This window comes from Oncorhynchus mykiss, chromosome 10 (assembly GCF_013265735.2).
Source record: "Oncorhynchus mykiss isolate Arlee chromosome 10, USDA_OmykA_1.1, whole genome shotgun sequence".
Lineage (NCBI taxonomy): Eukaryota > Metazoa > Chordata > Actinopteri > Salmoniformes > Salmonidae > Oncorhynchus > Oncorhynchus mykiss.
Window position 1 is genome coordinate 43,183,387 of NC_048574.1, and position 18,400 is coordinate 43,201,786.

The window sequence follows — 18,400 nt, forward strand, 5'->3', positions numbered from 1 at the left end:
TGGCATCCTGGTAAGAGTTGCTCCTGGATCTGTCTAACATGTCCCACACCAAAAGTCATGGAAAACATGTATGGAACTAGGATCTACAGAAGCTTTTCAATAACAGAATGTGACCGTTTCTGAATGAGAATCTTTAACTCCTGTAAAGTATCAATGTGCTAACTTCACAAGACCAGATTGATGACTCTGGTCACATGCTCTTTGTCCTCTGTTATCTCTCCAAATACCTTCACCACTGTACATACTCCAAAACATAGAACAGACTCAGTATGAGCCAGAGGACTGAGCGGTCCAGCAAAATGATCTTAAATGATAGTAGAGCACAGTTAGTGCTAGGTGTCTATATTATGTTATCCATCTCTCTTCATGCAGATAAGAGGTAAACAGTGCTATGGCTTGAGTTGAATGAGGGGCAAACATTGCACTTCTCAGCAGGAGTCACTTTGTGTCTTTATTCAGGAAATAGGGCACGGAAGGAGGTATACTCTCATTGATGCGTCATGGTTGTAATCAAATTAAAATCTGTAACAAGAAGACACTCTCTTGTCTTTTCTCTCTTTTGTACTCATGGCTGATAGCCCAACAAGCCCTTATGAGAAAGCAACACACCAAACAAATAGGTGAAACCTCCCACGACAGCTTGGAATTGCAATGGTAAAGAACTTATTTCGTTTTTCAATTGATTTTTTTTTTTGTTGCAACAGAGTATGTTATTTACCTTTTGGGGACTAACACATTAAAATGAACTCAGCAAAAATGTGAATTAAACAATAGATATTAGTCCTCAAAGGGCAAACAAAAAGACATTGTCATTCTTTACTGTATAAGCCTTTATTAGTAAAAAGTCTGTTGTTTGAATGATACTCCTTTTATACCACATACTTTAACACCTTGTATTTGTAAAAAAAACACATTTTGCTCAAACACCTAAAAAAAAGCTGATTGACACTATAACATTAATTGGCACTGACAAGGAAAGTAAATACAACTGCATACTATACAAATGTTGATTCCATGAGTACAACTCATACCCCAAATGAAATAAAACACCTCATTAGATAACTGAATCAAATAAAGCGCCCAATGTGAACTCATCAATTACAGTGCAAAAAATGTATACATTTTACTTCCAGGTTAGGTTGTAAGTACATGTCCTTTTTTTTTATGAGAAAACAACAGTAATAATAACAATCCATAACAAAACGCAACAAATACAGCCAATTACGAAGAAAAAATAAATAAATAAAAAATAAATATAAAATACTGATTGAAATCTTTAAAATAGATATGGGTTGGTGGCCTTTCAATTTAATTTATTTTTTAAAACATTTTTACAGAATTTTCCCCATAGCTATTTGTTTTACAAGTAGTGTTTTCCCTGGTAAAAACTTATTGAAAGAGGGAGCTATACTGATGTATAATTGGGACTCAGCATAGCCTCCTGAAAGTACCATCATAATCAGTAACAGACCAGAACCCCCCCCCCCCCCCCCCCAGTCCAGAGGCAACTCATTTAAGAGAAACGGCTGGGAATACCCACTCAGCATGCAATCTCATGGCTTAAGTTCAGATGCTTCTGTTAAGCATCCTTTACATCCTTTGTAGTTGAAGGGCGATTGATGTTAGTGCTAAAGCTAAACCTGATAAAACTACAGTATGTACTTGGTGCATTGATTCCAAATTGTATGTGCTTCGGTACACAGTAAGTGAATATGATTGAGAGGTACATATTATTCATGTTGACCATGAGATATAAATGTACATTCCATTTTTCAGTTTTCTCCAGTTTTATTGAATGTACAGTTTGTTTTACAGTGTTTTGTCGAGCTGGCTGTAAAACAAGTGCAACTAGAGCATGTAAACACTGGGTCCTTCCTTTCCTGGCTGTGAGAATGAAGCTGATGAAAAGTGTGAAATAGAAAAATACGAAAATAAACCTTTCCAAACTTAGGTCATGCAAAACAAAACCTTAATCTTCTCTTCTTAACATTTTTTTTTTTTTAGGTTTTCTTTGCAGAAGTATGCCAATGCCATAGAAGCTGTCCATGCCATTAGCAGTGAAGCTAGCTGCTATTACGTACTGCCCTGTTTTGTTCATGCATTAAGAAATATCCAGTGAAAGATATCATATTTACAGTACAATTCACATATAATTACACATATACACAAGAGGCAAGAAAATTCACATTGAAATCAGTTCAACAGCTGTTGTTGTTCGTTTTTTTTTTGTATCTCCACTAATTTTTACCTCCACTAAATGAATGTATCAACAAAACATATGTGGCATAACCAAAATAAATCATAACATGAAAAACATGTAGCTGGTATTTCCTCACAGCTTTTGAGACATGAAAGTGGTTTACATTTGCACGTAGAGTAGGTGTGAGTTCAATGTAATGAGTATATTGACTGCACTCATGCAAGAGTTTCCATTCAGACCAATCATAAGTTACTTCTGGGAAAAATGAAATCATTTTTCACTGTAGGTTATATGAAATTAACTGTCATTGTGTGAAAAACAAAAACAAAACATGTATAAGCTATTTAGTGCATAGTGAAATTCAGATCAAATTGATTATTTCCAAACAAAAGGCCAAAAGGTTGTAATCCATCTCTTACCTTTACTTTATATTTTCACTACGCAGTTTAAATGCAAAGTGCAAATGCTTAGCTAGTACATCTGGCCCTAAGTTGTTTGTTAGAGTTGGGTGGCTTTATGTATTTTCTCCTTGTTTCTCAACGCTTTGTATAGTATGCCTTTGTAAGACTTGTTTTGCACTTTAAATCATTACATTTATTGTATTGCCATTGAACATTTTCACAAACTGTTTTGTGACCACCGTCTTGAAGCTATGTAAGCCAGAGTGATTTGCTATTTAATCATATCTCATTTTGCTCAAGTGCTGGCTATTTGAGGGTGGGGAGGTTACCTAGCATTACGTTTAATATCTAGTGGGCTCCATCCATCCAGGCCAAACCAAACACACCATAGGTAGGGAACATATGTAGTGTATGTTGGATCACTAACAGACGAAAATCAACAGAGCTGAACTTTTTATCTACAGGCTGTGGACAAGAACAACAACTGCAAGATGATGCCAGATCTAGTTGTTTCCTGTTCGAGATCTGGTTGGACATCTAGTGCTACTCTGACAATATGATCAGCTGGTTGGACATCTAGTGCTACTCTGACAATATGATCATCTGGTTGAACATCTAGTGCTACTCTGACAATATGATCAGCTGGTTGGACATCTAGTGCTACTCTGACAATATGATCATCTGGTTGGACATCTAGTGCTACAATGACAATATGATCATCTGGTTGAACATCTAGTGCTACTCTGACAATATGATCATCTGGTTGGACATCTAGTGCTACAATGACAATATGATCAGCTGGTTGGACATCTAGTGCTACAATGACAATATGATCAGCTGGTTGGACATCTAGTGCTACTCTGACAATATGATCATCTGGTTGAACATCTAGTGCTACTCTGACAATATGATCATCTGGTTGGACATCTAGTGCTACTCTGACAATATGATCAGCTGGTTGGACATCTAGTGCTACTCTGACAATATGACCAGCTGGTTGGACATCTAGTGCTACTCTGACAATATGATACAGCTGGTTGAACATCTAGTGCTACTCTGACAATATGATCATCTGGTTGAACATCTACTGCTACTCTGACAATATGATACAGCTGGTTGAACATCTAGTGCTACTCTGACAATATGATCAGCTGGTTGGACATCTAGCGCTACTCTGACAATATGATCAGCTGGTTGGTGTCTCAGTGACTGAGTGAGTGAAAGCTTACAGTAAATACAACATAAATACACATAGTTACTTATGAATTCTATAGGCTAAAGCCCATATAAGGCCATCTTAACCATGACACAATCCATACCAAAACCATTCATAGAAATCCTGACGACACTAGCAAGCCTAAGTCCTTATATGTGACACCACAGGGGTCGTTTGCCAAAAGGAGATGTATGGTTAAAACAAGAGTTATGCCATGTTTATGAAGTATTATGTAGGCTAGTTTGACATAGATCACTAGAGAGCAGAAGCGGAAGGTCCTTAAAATCTGATACCAGGTTCCTGAGTAACATCAAGTGACGTCATACAGTATTTCTTCCCCCTACAGATTAGCATCATCCACTGATTATGTTTTAGACTAAACAGAAACTCATTTTTCAACCTTTAGTCTCAATAGCTACACTGTACTGCTTCATTTTCTGCTGTAGTGTAACCTGGCATTGCAGGTTGGACTTAGTGCAAACTCTGGTTCATTTCTCTCAAATATGTTGCAGAGACGAGCCGTCATTGGTGGCGTAACATTGTAACCAGTGACAACAGTATGCTACAGTATCCCAGATACAGTTCCGTCTACAATCAACTACAGGTAGAACATTGGAGTGGGATCCAACTCACTGGGGCAAAAAGCGTCAGGATCCAAGATCTCTTCTTTGCTCCACACTGATCTTTCTCCTTTTCTGTATCTCTGTTTCTCGCTCTTTGTCCTTCTTTCGGTCTCTCCTCTCTCTCTGCCCCGTGGTGCATCCTGTCCTGTGCTAGTCCTCCATGGGGCCCGGGGCTCCCAGTTAAAGGTCCGTTTCCTTCCTGTCTGGTGCCGGCCAGGGGAAGGAGACGTTGGAGAGACAAGCTCTTGGAACTTAGGGGAGCCCATCAGTGAGTTCTAAGGAGATTGGTCACTGCAATGTGCAAGGCAGTAACTGTGATGCTCTCAACATTCTCTCCTCTCTTATCCTCTGGAACGTCCAAAGGACCCCATCTCTTGGTTTGGCTACCTCTGCATCTGACCTGCGACTTTTCCTCCCTCTGTCACCCCATATCATTTGATAACCATGCAAACCCAGTATTCAACAATGCGCTGCATGTTTCAATCACAACCGCAATTGTCATTCCTTAGCATGAATATTCAAATCCACTGCACTGCATTGTTGAATCAATGCAATGCTAGTTTGAACACAGAGATAGCCTGAAAATGCCAGTTTAAATGTGTGAATGCATTTGCTCTTCTCTTCACTCTAGGCAGAACCAAATAATGAAAAACAAGGTTGTCCTTTGAAGGTACAGTGTGGCTCAAAATGGCATCAACTCTGCAGTGGACATCTCATTAGTGAGTGAATCTGAGCAGATGGAATGTAGTGACATTAAGAGCAAAAGCCCAAAATAACACAGGGATTCTAGGCCTTTTTGGTTCTCAATTTAGTTCATGGCTATATTTATCACACATCTCGTCTTGCCCCCTAAAAACTGAAAACCAATTTTTCCAGATTCTGCTGATGTTTCTGATCTTTGGGGTGTGATCCTCGGAGCCCATTTTGAAGGGTGGTAGATCTGCAGTGTTTTCAGAGCTAATGGATGTGAGAGGTTGATTATTTTTCTTCCTCTAATCCCGCTCCCCGCTACAACCGCAAATAAAAAAGCTAATTTGAGAACACGGCCATTCGAATTTTAAGACAGGCACGTTTCATAGGAACTATAATATCAGTGCCCAACATTCTCGGGGTGAAAACTGTTTCAAAGTGAGAGAGTATTACATTCAACTACAGGTCAAACTTTGGGCTGATATGTTGATTTCACTCTCAAACAAATAAACCATGGCGATATCCCTTTTTTAATACACAATATTGTTTCTCACATTTTTATAGTGGAATAACTTCAAATGTGTTCATTCTAGGTATCGTTTCTTCCTTACAGAACACAAAGCTGAATATGAGGCAATAATTACTGTATCTACAGAGCATGTGAAGCACTAGGAGGATGGTAAAGAAAACGCACAATTATATTTGCCAACTATGTCCACGAGGATACTGAATTACCAAATGTACATTACATGTCTATTTTTTAAACAATCAAAATGAGCAATTCATACCTGTGACTTTTTTTTCTAGTAATGCATTAACTAGAACCTCGTTAAGTGACACACTCCCAAAAGCCCAGTATTTTCAAAACAAAATAATAATTACAATAATCATCATCTGGATAACCATAATGAAAATACCCCAAGGAACTGCTCTAAAAACAAACATGAATAGAGAAATGAAGAGAAGTTTGCACTGACTCAGAAACGTAGTGGTCTAACATCCCATCCTGATGGCCCCCCAAACGCAGACCAGCATTGTACCAGAGCCGATGTCCCATAAAGAGAACAACGTCACTCGAAAAAAAAGCCAAGGAACGACACATAATCCAAACAAGGTTGCTGTACAGGGTCGAACCGGAGAATTCCGTGTATGTTATCCATGGGAAATGGGCGGGGGGGGGGCTGGATATTAGGGACTTGACTCAGCCGATGCCTGAACACACGAGTCACCTGATTTGATGAGCTGCAGTAGAGGACGCCGATTACGGAGTATCAATAAAAAGCCAATGAGACTGAGACATCTCTTCTCTCAAGAGCTTTCGCTTTCTTTTTTAGCAAAAATATCATGCAGTCTTTAGTTCCAAAATCCCCCAAAGGGATCTGATGGTTGTTAGTTTGTTCGTTTCTTTGCTAGTTTGTTTGTTTCACAAGGAAAAGGAAACTCAAAGGCTTGAAATTATTCTTAAACATTCAAGTCATTCTAATAATACTTTATACAGGAGAAAAGTCCTTCAGATTTACACACACACACACGTGTATATATAAATATAATATATAGAAATATGCATATACATACTGTATGTATCAACTTGTATATGTGTATACATATTTTCCAACTGTATCAAAGCCAATTTAATGTGCTCTCAAAATATGGCCCATGATTCCTAGTGGGATGCACATCAATTCACATAGTACAACCAGTAGATTAGGTTGAAAAATCCAAACATGATGGGGAAAAGGACCCGGGACCATTTGTCAATGGTGCTGACATCTGCCAGATTGGGGATTTTCAGCTTGAGCTTGGAGGAGCGCCGTCGTAGCCGACAGTTGGCCCTGCTGCGCATAGCGCTGCGGTCCAGTGAGTGGTGGCTGAAGCCGTCCCGGGGAGCCATGGGCTTCCTGAACTGGACCCCGGAGCTGTCGAATGACATCACTGAATTCCGGGAGTCACTGACGCTACTTCCCACATCTGACGGCATCACCTCGTTATTCATCTCCAGCGTGGTGAGCAGGATATTCCCGTATGCGTCCACCTTGGAGGACAGTGGAGGGGTAGAGAGAGAACGTCAGGGAGTAGCAGAACACGGTGACATTACCACAAACTGTCCTACTAAAATTCTACACCCACCCAGCGTTTCATTTCCAATTTTCAAGCTAAAGCAAATGTAATGATGATGTGGAAGGACATTTCATTTTTTCATGCCTCTTTAAAGAATTCTGAATTGATGCACTTTTCCCATTTTCTTCCTTATAGCTGATGCCTTACGGTGCTTTTTCACTGAAAGTAAATCGACACAAATGAATTGCCATCACTCCATCAACCATTGTATCAGACCTCTATTAGGCCACAGTGCCACAGCTGATATGATTTCAAAATGCATGTACCCCAACTTTTCTTTGCTCCTCGAGGTACAGATTTCTTCTCTGTGTATATGACCTGAGGGTGTTGGTTTGAAACGGCGTGGCAATGGAGTCCTTGCAATGGAAAAAGAAAAGTGAAGAGAACATTAAACCCCTATAAAACACTGACGATTAAGCACAATTTCTTAGAAATACAGAATGCATAAACATAAGGTTAACAAGAACAACTTTGCATACGGATGGCATGTCATTTTTCAGACACAAAGACAAGGGGCTTCGTTCAGTCGGACCGTTTTAGCATTTTCCTTTGAATACTAATGTTTCTGGCTGCATACCCATTACGATTTGTTACATTTTAGACGGAAGTGGGTGAATGTTGGTAAGAAAGCAACTCCCAGGACAGAACAGAGATAAGACTAAGAATCAAGCCCACAGCAAAAACATAGACAACAACCTGAGAGGAGAATGAGAATGTAGTTTTACACATCTCCAGAGTTAAAGAAACAGCCACAGTATATCTCCAAGCCAAAATACTCTGCTCAATCAACTCTGAGTGTCAGTGCTGGAGGAAAAGCAATGGAGGGTGGTTGTTGGATGTGTATCTGGTGAAGGTGGCATCTATACGCTTGTGAAAGTACTGTCTTATGACAAACTAACATAGGGGAATAAGGGGATTCCCCTAACATAGGGGAATAAGGGGAATAAGTGTTTGAGTCTGTGACTCTCCCTAAAAAAATGCATAAGGATTCTGATAGACATAGAGAGGGAGTGTGCAAAATAGCCAGAGAGAGAAGCCAGCTGAAGATACAAACCTGTTCTCTCAGGCGCTTCTCTTCGTATCGCGGGCGCTCGTTGTTGGTTTTGTTCAGCCGCTCGTGGATTTTCTTCTGTTGCTGGGGGCCCCGGCCAAAGAACACGTAGTTTACGAAGGCATATTCGAGCAGGGCCAGGAACACAAACACAAAACAGCCCATGAGGTAGACGTCGATGGCTTTCACATACGGGATCTTTGGGAGGGTCTCCCTAAGGTGGGTGTTAATGGTTGTCATGGTGAGCACCGTTGTAACACCTGGAAATTGCAAAAACAAACAAATTATTATTAGTAACAAAAACAATCAATAGTCATCGCCATCAAAGTAAGGTATTGGTCATCAGGAAGACCAACATGCAAGGTAATGATTTTGAGTGGGAAGTGGGTGCCTCTAAACATTGCTTGACAATTTGTTCCTGCAGGGTGGAGATTTATTCAATGGAAAGTGCACATTATTAGTGGTTGTAAGGGCTCCTTTGTGTAAGTGGGAGTTGGCCACTAATCTGTTTATGACAATTCCCAATTGTGCTGTGTGTAGCATTTCGTACTGCAACAGCAACATAAGTCACCTCAATGTTAGGGCAACCTTACCCACTCTGTTCACTGGGAATACTCTGTGTTGTAACACTGCAGTGGAAGCGGAGTCTTACCAAGGGCCACCCGAGCTGCAGAGGCATCGTAATTGATCCAGAAGGAGACCCAGGAGAGGATGGTGATCAGGATGGAGGGCATGTATGTCTGCAGGATGAAGTAGCCAATGTTCCTCTTAATCCTGAAACTCAGTGATAGCCTGGGATAGGAACCTTTCACAGAGAACAAGAGAGAAGGAGAGGTTGGAGCGATGGAGCGATGGCGTGATGGAGCGGGGCAGAGGAAACACATCAGTGAAGAAAAGAAACGCTGGCACAACTTATGAGTTCCAAAGTCTGCACTTTGACAATGCGCGGGCTAGTCATTTCTCCATTCGTTCAGACGGAGCACTTCATTTCCCCAAAGCAATGGATTCCTTTCCAGGGACTAGTTCGATTCCAATTAAACATGGCAGAAAGTCGCAAACAAGGCAGATTTTTCCTCAACCCCCCCCCATCTCAGCAGGCAGCTCCAGCGTCCCTGTGAGAATTGTCACGGAAAGCTGCTGTGCTTTTCTCTGTTTAGCACTTTCTCTGTCCTCTAAATAGCACCAAAAGGGGTTTTAAAAAGGTCCGTAATTGGAGAGCACATCTTCTCACTACTTAAGTGAGGAGGAGGAACCCACATGAGACCGCGCTGTAGCTGGTGGGGTGAACCTATGGCGCTTAACATTTATGCATGTTGCAGAGAAAAATGCCAGCTCGTCGTGATGAGACATTAATTGGTTGCATTGAATGTATTGATTATTCAAACAAGCTCAACAACAAGTTGTTAAAGAGAAATACATCTCAGGATATTCCCCTGTGGCTTTGACTTTCCCATACTTCAGCGAGAGAGAAATGTTTACCGCTATGGATGCATAGCTAATTCCATCAAGGGAATTTGTATGGCCACTTTATCAAAATGAGAGAAAGGGAATAAGAGAGCCATGATGGTTTTAATTTAAATGGCAATCGACTGTGAGATGCACAGAGTGAGAAATGACCCTATCATCTCGCTGGTCTGGTAAATCTTTTAATGAATCAATATTCAGGCATACATATTTTATCCCAGCAGGTCCTTCCTGCCATACCTCGTGAATCTAAATAAACAAGTGCACACACAAGGGCAAGACTACTTCAATCATGGCAACCGTTTCCAAATGAACTCAAGTTAACTGTCACACAGAGATTAATTGTTAAGCAGCAAGTGACAAGTGTTCCCCATTGGAATAACATCAACAACACAAAACAGTGAGTGGAACTGGACTGACAGTTTAACTCATCCTACAATCAAGTCCACATTAAAATATATTCCTGAGAATGTATTCTTATACCATACTATACCCCTTCAGCACAGATATGAGGTGTTGAAGTGGAGGCCTTACCTGTGGTAAACCTGACCTCCCTGGACACCAGCCGAAGCGCCACGATGGAGAACTGGGGAAGCTCCAGTTTGTCCACCCCCGTCACCGCATTGTCCCCTCCGTGCCAGTAGAACACTATGTCGTCTGTGGTGTACCCATCTGTCCCAGGTTACAGAGAATAGGTGGAGGGGATGAGAGGAGAATGAACAGGTTCAGTACTGGTACAACCTCTCACCTTAGACATTAGGGAAAGCCGAATGGGCCAAAGCAGAGGAAAATAGGCCTTCCTTCCATTGGTACTGTATAGAATATGGTCTAAGCTTATGTATGTCTCCCACTTCAGCAAAACTGAACTATATAAGAGCCTGCATAATGACACGGCTAAATTACGTCAGACAAACATGAATATTTATCACGTGTCAAGTCATGCTTCTGTTTATGATTCATGTTGACTCCACGGGGCTCCATCAAAATGCCAGTGGAATCAAAGCGAGAAGTGTAAGGTAGATTTATGTAGTGCGGTTCAGGCGATATACTGCCTTACATTCACTGTTAAACCTCATGGCAATTACATTTCCTGGATATAGGTGCCTTTACTGTATTTACATTTAATGACCACTCTTCTGCCCCCTGGCTGTGCCAGCTCTCTGTCCATGGTTATATACCAGCCAGCACCGGAGCACCATTCATCCACTTTTAATCTTTTTCTAAAGTTAGAGGTCCAGGAACTGAATTTGACATGTTTTCATAAGTGGATGCTCCTTGTTAATCTATGATATTGAACGGTTGTTAATTAGTTTTATCCCCCATGGCATTCTGCCTCTCCCAACATGTAGCAGGATATAGAAGAGTTTCATTTCACAGCATGTCCAGATGTCCTCCCTTATCCACATGCTATATGTTATTGAGGGTGTGGGGTTATGGATGCGGTAGGTCTATTCATGATTACACTTTATATCTATGGGGACCTAGGTAGGGCCAAGCCATGGACATGTTATGTTGCTTGGCTGTCACTAATGGGGAAATCAATGGCCTGACATCATTGGTTTGGAGAGGAATACTGTAGCTGTAACTTCTCTGTACACATTGCATGTTTCACATTTGCATATGTTAGGATGTGACAAACCTTTTTCACTCTGGCTGTAAAATTAAGGGTATTTGGGTTGATAAAAGATATCCATCCAATGCCATGCCTCTGTGCTGCTTTGCCATGAAAGGAGCATCGATGTTGTTATGACAGACGGGGTCCATCTGCCCGCTCAAGTTGCATTCAATTGTCAATATGGAACGGCTTCTAATTGAAATTACAAGCAAGCATTAAACATTTCACCTGCTTCTGTCAATGCAGTCATTGCCCTCTGAGTTAACGCATCTATAAGAAATGGTACTCAGAGTCAGAGATGCCAATAATGTTGGCCAGGATAGCTGCTTTAAATGATCCATAATGATCACATCTGCTGACAGCAGGCGTCTGCAGACTGAACCCAGAACCACCCCAGTCAAAGATACATCAGGACAGCTTAGACCTAAACCACCCCGAAGTCAAAGATACATCAGAACCACCCAAAGATACATCAGAACCACCCCAGAATCAAAGACACATCAGAACCACCCCAGAATCAAAGACACATCAGAACCACCCCAGAGTCAAAGATACATCAGAACCACCCCAGAGTCAAAGATTCATCAGAACCACCCCAGAGTCAAAGATACATCAGAACCACTCATGCTGACATCAAGCCTATGCAGACTGCACCCAGAACCACTCCAGTCAAAGATACATCAGAACCACCCCAGGATCAAAGACACATCAGAACCACCCCAGAGTCAAAGATACATCAGAACCACCCCAGAGTCAAAGATACATCAGAACCACTCATGCTGACATCAAGCCTCTGCAGACTGCACCCAGAACCACTCCAGTCAAAGATATCAGAACCACCCCAGAGTCAAAGATACATCAGAACCACTCATGCTGACATCAAGCCTCTGCAGACTGCACCCAGAACCACCCCAGAGTCAAAGATACATCAGAACCACCCCAGAGTCAAAGATACATCAGAACCACCCCAGAGTCAAAGATACATCAGAACCACCCGGAAGTAAAAGACACATCAGAACCACCCGGAAGTAAAAGACACATCAGAACCACCCGGGAGTAAAAAACACATCAGAACCACCCGGGAGTCAAAGACACATCAGAACCACCTGGGATCAAAGCTAGAGGGTGAAGTAAGACTGTATGGATAATTTTGGCCTAAGGACTTGGGCTTCATCTTTCAGTAAGGATAATACAAATGGTTAAATTCCAAATATGTTTTGTGAATATTGACAGAAACAACTTGAAATGCAAAAGGCTCCTTTTGTATTTTTCATCTAGAGACATACAGTATGACAGGTCTAAAAGTTGACTTTTGCCTTAAATGTATAGAGACGTGAGCTGAATTATGAAGAAAAAAACACAAACTGCCTGCAATCATGGGCAGTCCCTTGCTGTGTTTTTAAAACGCTGTAATACCCAGTGAAAATGGCAGGAAGACATTCCTGCTGAGATGCTTGAGAAGCCAAGGCAGGTAGTTGGGGGAGGGATGGGAGGTGACTTAGCTAGAGTGCAGAGGAATGGGGGAGAAGACGTTTGTATTAAGTCCACCTACAGCTTTCGATTTCCAAGGTGCAGTTCTGTTCGTCGAGGGGGTACCTCCTCAAATCCATCATGCAAGCTGCTGTGGTGGTTATTCTGGAAAAGATAGAGAGCAGAGACAGAGGGTGAGAGAAAAGGGAGAGCAGAGAGAACCGCTGTTACCTTGGTAACCTTTGAGAAATCGTAGCTTAGCCTTCACTGCACGATGTGGATCTTTAATTGAGCAATGTTAGGCAGTTGTCTTGTGTTAAAAAAAATAATTAAAAAAAGGAAATGCAATCATTGGCAAGCTAGTGTTGGATACAACCTCTCTGAGGTCTGATTTTTAGGAGCGAGGGATGAGAAGGGATGGGGGAAGAAGAGGAAGATACATTTAGGTCAGTTTCTAATAATCTGGCCCACTGTTTGAGATCTTCCATAATAGCCGTGGTCAGTTCTTTATGAATTTTGAATGAATGAAATTGCAGAAAGTGAGGTTGTTAGGAATGTGTTCTGACAGAGGCAAGTTGATTCCAAACAAAGAGAGGTTGGAATAAGAAATTTAAAGTGTCTCAGTGAGCAGCATTTTAGTGCTCATATATAGGCTTAATGACAGCCCTGATCTATGTTGTGACTGCAACCTCGCACACAACTGGAGCTGTTTGCTTCTTATTTGCAGTTCTACCTATAGAAACATTATGAATGAATTCAAGCTGTTAAAACGTCAAACAAAAGCATAGGTACAGTTGAAGTCAGAAGTTTACATACACTTTGGTTGGAGTCATTAAAACTCGTTTTTCAACCACTCCACGAATTTCTTGTTAACAAACTATAGTTTTGTCAAGTCGGTTAGGACATCTACTTTGGGCATGACACAAGTAATTTTTACAACAATTGTTTATAGACAGATTATTTCACTTATAATTCACTGTATCACAATTCCAGTGGGTCAGAAGTTTACATACACTAAGTTGACTGTGCCTTTAAACAGCTTGGAAAATTCCAGAAAATTATGTCATGGCTTTAGAAGTTTCTGATAGGCTAATTGACATCATTTGAGTCAATTGGAGGTGTACCTGTGGATGTATTTCAAGGCCTAACTTCAAAATCAGTGCCTCATTGCTTGACATCATGGGAAAATCAAAAGAAATCAGCCAAGACCTCAGAAGAACAATTGTAGACCTCCACAAGTCTGGTTCATCATTGGGAGCAATTTCTAAATGCCTGAAGGTACCACGTTCATCTGTACAAACAATAGTACGCAAGTATAAACACCATGGGACCACATAGCTGTCATACCACTCAGGAAGTAGATGGGTTCTGTCTCCTAGAGATGAAGGTACTTTGGTGCGAAAAGTGCAAATCAATCCCAGAACAACAGCAAAGGACCTTGTGAAGATACTGGAGGAAACAGGTACAAAAGTATCTATGTCCACAGTAAAACAAGTCATATATCGACATAGCCTGAAAGGCCGCTCAGCAAGGAAGAAGCCACTGCTCCAAAACCGCCATAAAAAAGCCAGACTACGGTTTGTAGCTGCACATGGGGACAAAGATCGTACATTTGAGAAATGTCCTCTGGTCTGATTAAACAAAAATAGAACTGTTTGGCCATAATGACCATCATTATGTTTAGAGGAAAAAGGGGGATGCTTGCAAGCCGAAGAACACCATCCCAACCGTGAAGCACGGGGGTGGCAGCATCATGTTGTGGGGGTGCTTTGCTGCAGGAGGGACTGGTACACTTCACAAAATAGATGGCGTCATGAGGAGGGGAAATGATGTGAGTGTGTGTATATATATATATTATATATATATATATATATATTTTTTTTTGATGTGGGTATATTGAAGCATCATGTCAGGACATCAGTCAGGAAGTTAAAGCTTGGTCGCAAATGGGTCTTCCAAATTGACAATAACCCCAAGCATATTTCCAAAGTTGTGGCAAAATGGCTTAAGGACAACAATGTCAAGGTATTGGAGTGGCCATCACAAAGCCCTGACCTCAATTCTATAGAAAATTTGTGGGCAGAACTGAAAAAGCGTGTGCGAGCAAGGAGTCCTACAAACCTGACTCAGTTACACCAGCTCTGTTAGGAAGAATGGGCCAAAATTCACCCAACTTATTGTGGGAAGCTTGTGGAAGGCTACCCGAAACGTTTGCCCCAAGTTAAATAATTTAAAGGCAATGCTACCAAATACTAATTGAGTCTATGTAAACTTCTGACCCATTGGGAATGTGATGAAATAAATAAAAGCTGAAATAAATCATTCTCTACTATTATTCTGACATTTCACATTCTTAAAATAAGGTGGTGATCCTAACTTACCTAAAACATGGAATTTTTACAAGGATTAAATGTCAGGAATTGTGAAACTGAGTTTAAATGTATTTGGCTAAGGTGTATGTAACCTTCCGACTTCAACTGTACATCTCTAATGCTTAATGTAAACATCTACTTCATTCAAACCCAAAAGCCAACAATCAAAACGCAGAAAGTCAATTTACCAAGCTTTGTTAAATTCCCTTGGGATACATTGAATCAGTTGAAAAATGAAACAAAATGTATATGCTTTAAATCTCACACTAAATTGTGATTGACTGCTATACGACTGCTATACGACTGCTATACGTATATGCTTCCGCCAGGTGTGTTTATGAGGGGTGTACATTCATTATATTCCATTTCAATAAATCCAGAAAAGTAGGAAAAGTGCACTGCTTACAGATTATTAGTGTGGGAGTCTATGGCATTGAACTGAGATATTAACTAGTGCAGCACATTTGAGTAATTACATTTGTGCTGTTAAGTCATACCAGCTTGTGCCTGCTTTCAGGTTTGTGGGTGTAAATGAACTAGGGAGCTCACTGGCTTGCCTGAATGGGAAAACTAATTGAGTGTCAACTCATCACCCCTGTGTGTCAGATGCACCGTCACATTCATGGGGAGAATTTGAAAGGTAAACAATGTGTGTGTGTTAGGGGGTGGGAGAGAGTGGTGGGGAGTTTACCCTTTACAGCAGCCTATTTTACATTTGGGATGCCCAATGTAGGATACCCGAGTCCATGCTGTCTTCCAGACTGCTGGAAAATTCAGCACATTGCAAAAGATTCCCAGTGTGCAGGCTAATACAAGCCAACCCAACTACTGTCACACACATGCAGAGGTACTGGTGAAGTGTATAGAGAGCAATAGGAAAACAATGTGGAGTGTTAGCAGGGCATATACAACCATGATGAAAACAGAACCCATTTCAATACAGTGAGTCACCGTTTGGGACAATATACTTTTTGACTCCCTCTACTTTGGTGCGTTAGGACATAATGCCGTAGATAAATTATTCTGACTCTCCCCATGGCACAACACAACCTCATTATCACTCCCCTCCGGCTTTATCATAGACCAAGTACATTTCACTTCGCATTGTACATTGTTTTCTATCTCACAACTTTACTGTAAATGACTCATGTAAAGCAAAGCTGCAAAATGTTGGGGAAAGAAACAAAGCCTGTGTCCCTTTGGGCTCTGGCTGCTGTGCTACTTTGAAAGGGCCCCAGGATGCTCCTCTCCCCCCAGCAGCCCCCCAGTCCTCTGGGTGGGTCCCTGTGGGCACCTCACTGCAGACTCACTGTCTGGGATGTTTCATTGATGAAACTGGGACATTGTGGTGATGAGGGATTAGGAGGGTGGTTTGTGGCTTTTTTCTGGGGCACAGAATTCTGGATGGGAATTGAGCCTCCTTTCCAGTCAAACAAATAAGCAGAAATAAGTGGTGCACTATATTTGTTTGTATTGTGCAGTACAATAGTGACTGCTATATGCAATAGTAAATGGTACATACAAAAGCGACTGATACATGCAATAGTGACTGCTGCAAACAATAGTGACCTCTACATACAATAGTGACTGCTGCAAACAATAGTGACAGCTACATACAATAGTGACTGCTGCAAACAATAGTGACAGCTACAAACAAAAGTGACCTCTACAAACAATGGTGACTGGTACATACAGCAGTAACTGCTACATACAACAGTAACTGCTACATACAACAGTGACTGCTACATACAGCAGTAACTGCTACATACAGCAGTAACTGCTACATACAGCAGTAACTGCTACATACAACAGGAACTGATTGTTGCAATGGTGACTGCTACATACAATGGTGACTGCTACATACAATGGTGACTGCTACATACAATGGTGACTGCTACATACAAAGGTAACCGCTACATACAATAGTGACTGCTACATTAAATAGCGACCTCTCCATACAATAGTGACTGCTACATACAATGGTGACTGCTACATACAATGGTGACTGCTACATACAATAGTGACGGCTACATACAATAATGACAGCTACATACAATAACGACTGCAACATACAATATCGACTGCTACATACAATAGTGACGGCTACATACAATAGTGCCTGCTACATATAACAACAACTGCTAAATACAAAAGTGACTACTACATACAAAAGTAACTGCTATATACAATAATGACTGCCACATACAAAACCGACTGCTACATACAATAGCAACTGCTACAGTGCATTGCGAAAGTATTTGGCCCCCTTGAACTTTGCGACCTTTTGCCACATTTCAGGCTTCAAACATAAATATATAAAACTGTATTTTTTTTATGAAGAATCAACAACAAGTGGGACACAATCATGAAGTGGAACGACATTTATTGGATATTTCAAACTTTTTTAACAAATCAAAAACTGAAAAATTGGGCGTGCAAAATTATTCAGCCCCTTTACTTTCAGTGCAGCAAACTCTCTCCAGAAGTTCAGTGAGGATCACTGAATGATCCAATGTTGACCTAAATGACTAATGATGATAAATACAATCCACCTGTGTGTAATCAAGTCTCCGTATAAATGCACCTGCACTGTGATAGTCTCAGAGGTCCGTTAAAAGCGCAGAGAGCATCATGAAGAACAAGGAACACACCAGACAGGTTCGAGATACTGTTGTGAAGAAGTTTAAAGCCGGATTTGGATACAAAAAGATTTCCCAAGCTTTAAACATCCCAAGGAGCACTGTGCAAGCGATAATATTGAAATGGAAGGAGTATCAGACCACTGCAAATCTACCAAGACCTGGCCGTCCCTCTAAACTTTCAGCTCATACAAGGAGAAGACTGATCAGAGATGCAGCCAAGAGGCCCATGATCACTCTGGATGAACTGCAGAGATCTACAGCTGAGGTGGGAGACTCTGTCCATAGGACAACAATGTGTTGTTTAATGTTTGCCACAAGCCACCTGGGAGACACACCAAACATGTGGAAGAAGGTGCTCTGGTCAGATGAAACCAAAATTGAACTTTTTGGCAACAATGCAAGACGTTATGTTTGGCGTAAAAGCAACACAGCTCATCACCCTGAACACACCATCCCCACTGTCAAACATGGTGGTGGCAGCATCATGGTTTGGGCCTGCTTTTCTTCAGCAGGGACAGGGAAGATGGTTAAAATTGAT

General features: G+C 41.2%; 1 protein-coding gene across 2 annotated transcripts in view; it reads right to left on the minus strand.

Annotated features, from left to right (window-relative positions):
* Positions 1–428: 428 nt before the first annotated feature.
* LOC110533954 (gamma-aminobutyric acid receptor subunit beta-4-like) overlaps positions 429–18,400 on the minus strand; it is a 64,192-nt gene continuing 46,220 nt past the window's right edge. For both annotated transcript variants that reach the window (XM_021618551.2, XM_036990374.1), the window contains exons 5-10: positions 12,931–13,013; positions 10,298–10,435; positions 8,952–9,104; positions 8,303–8,559; positions 7,515–7,604; positions 429–7,162 (exon numbers count right to left, since the gene is read on the minus strand). In XM_021618551.2, coding sequence (XP_021474226.1) covers positions 6,809–7,162; positions 7,515–7,604; positions 8,303–8,559; positions 8,952–9,104; positions 10,298–10,435; positions 12,931–13,013 — 1,075 coding nt within the window. In that variant the 3' untranslated portion in view covers positions 429–6,808. The remainder of the gene's footprint in view (positions 7,163–7,514; positions 7,605–8,302; positions 8,560–8,951; positions 9,105–10,297; positions 10,436–12,930; positions 13,014–18,400) is intronic.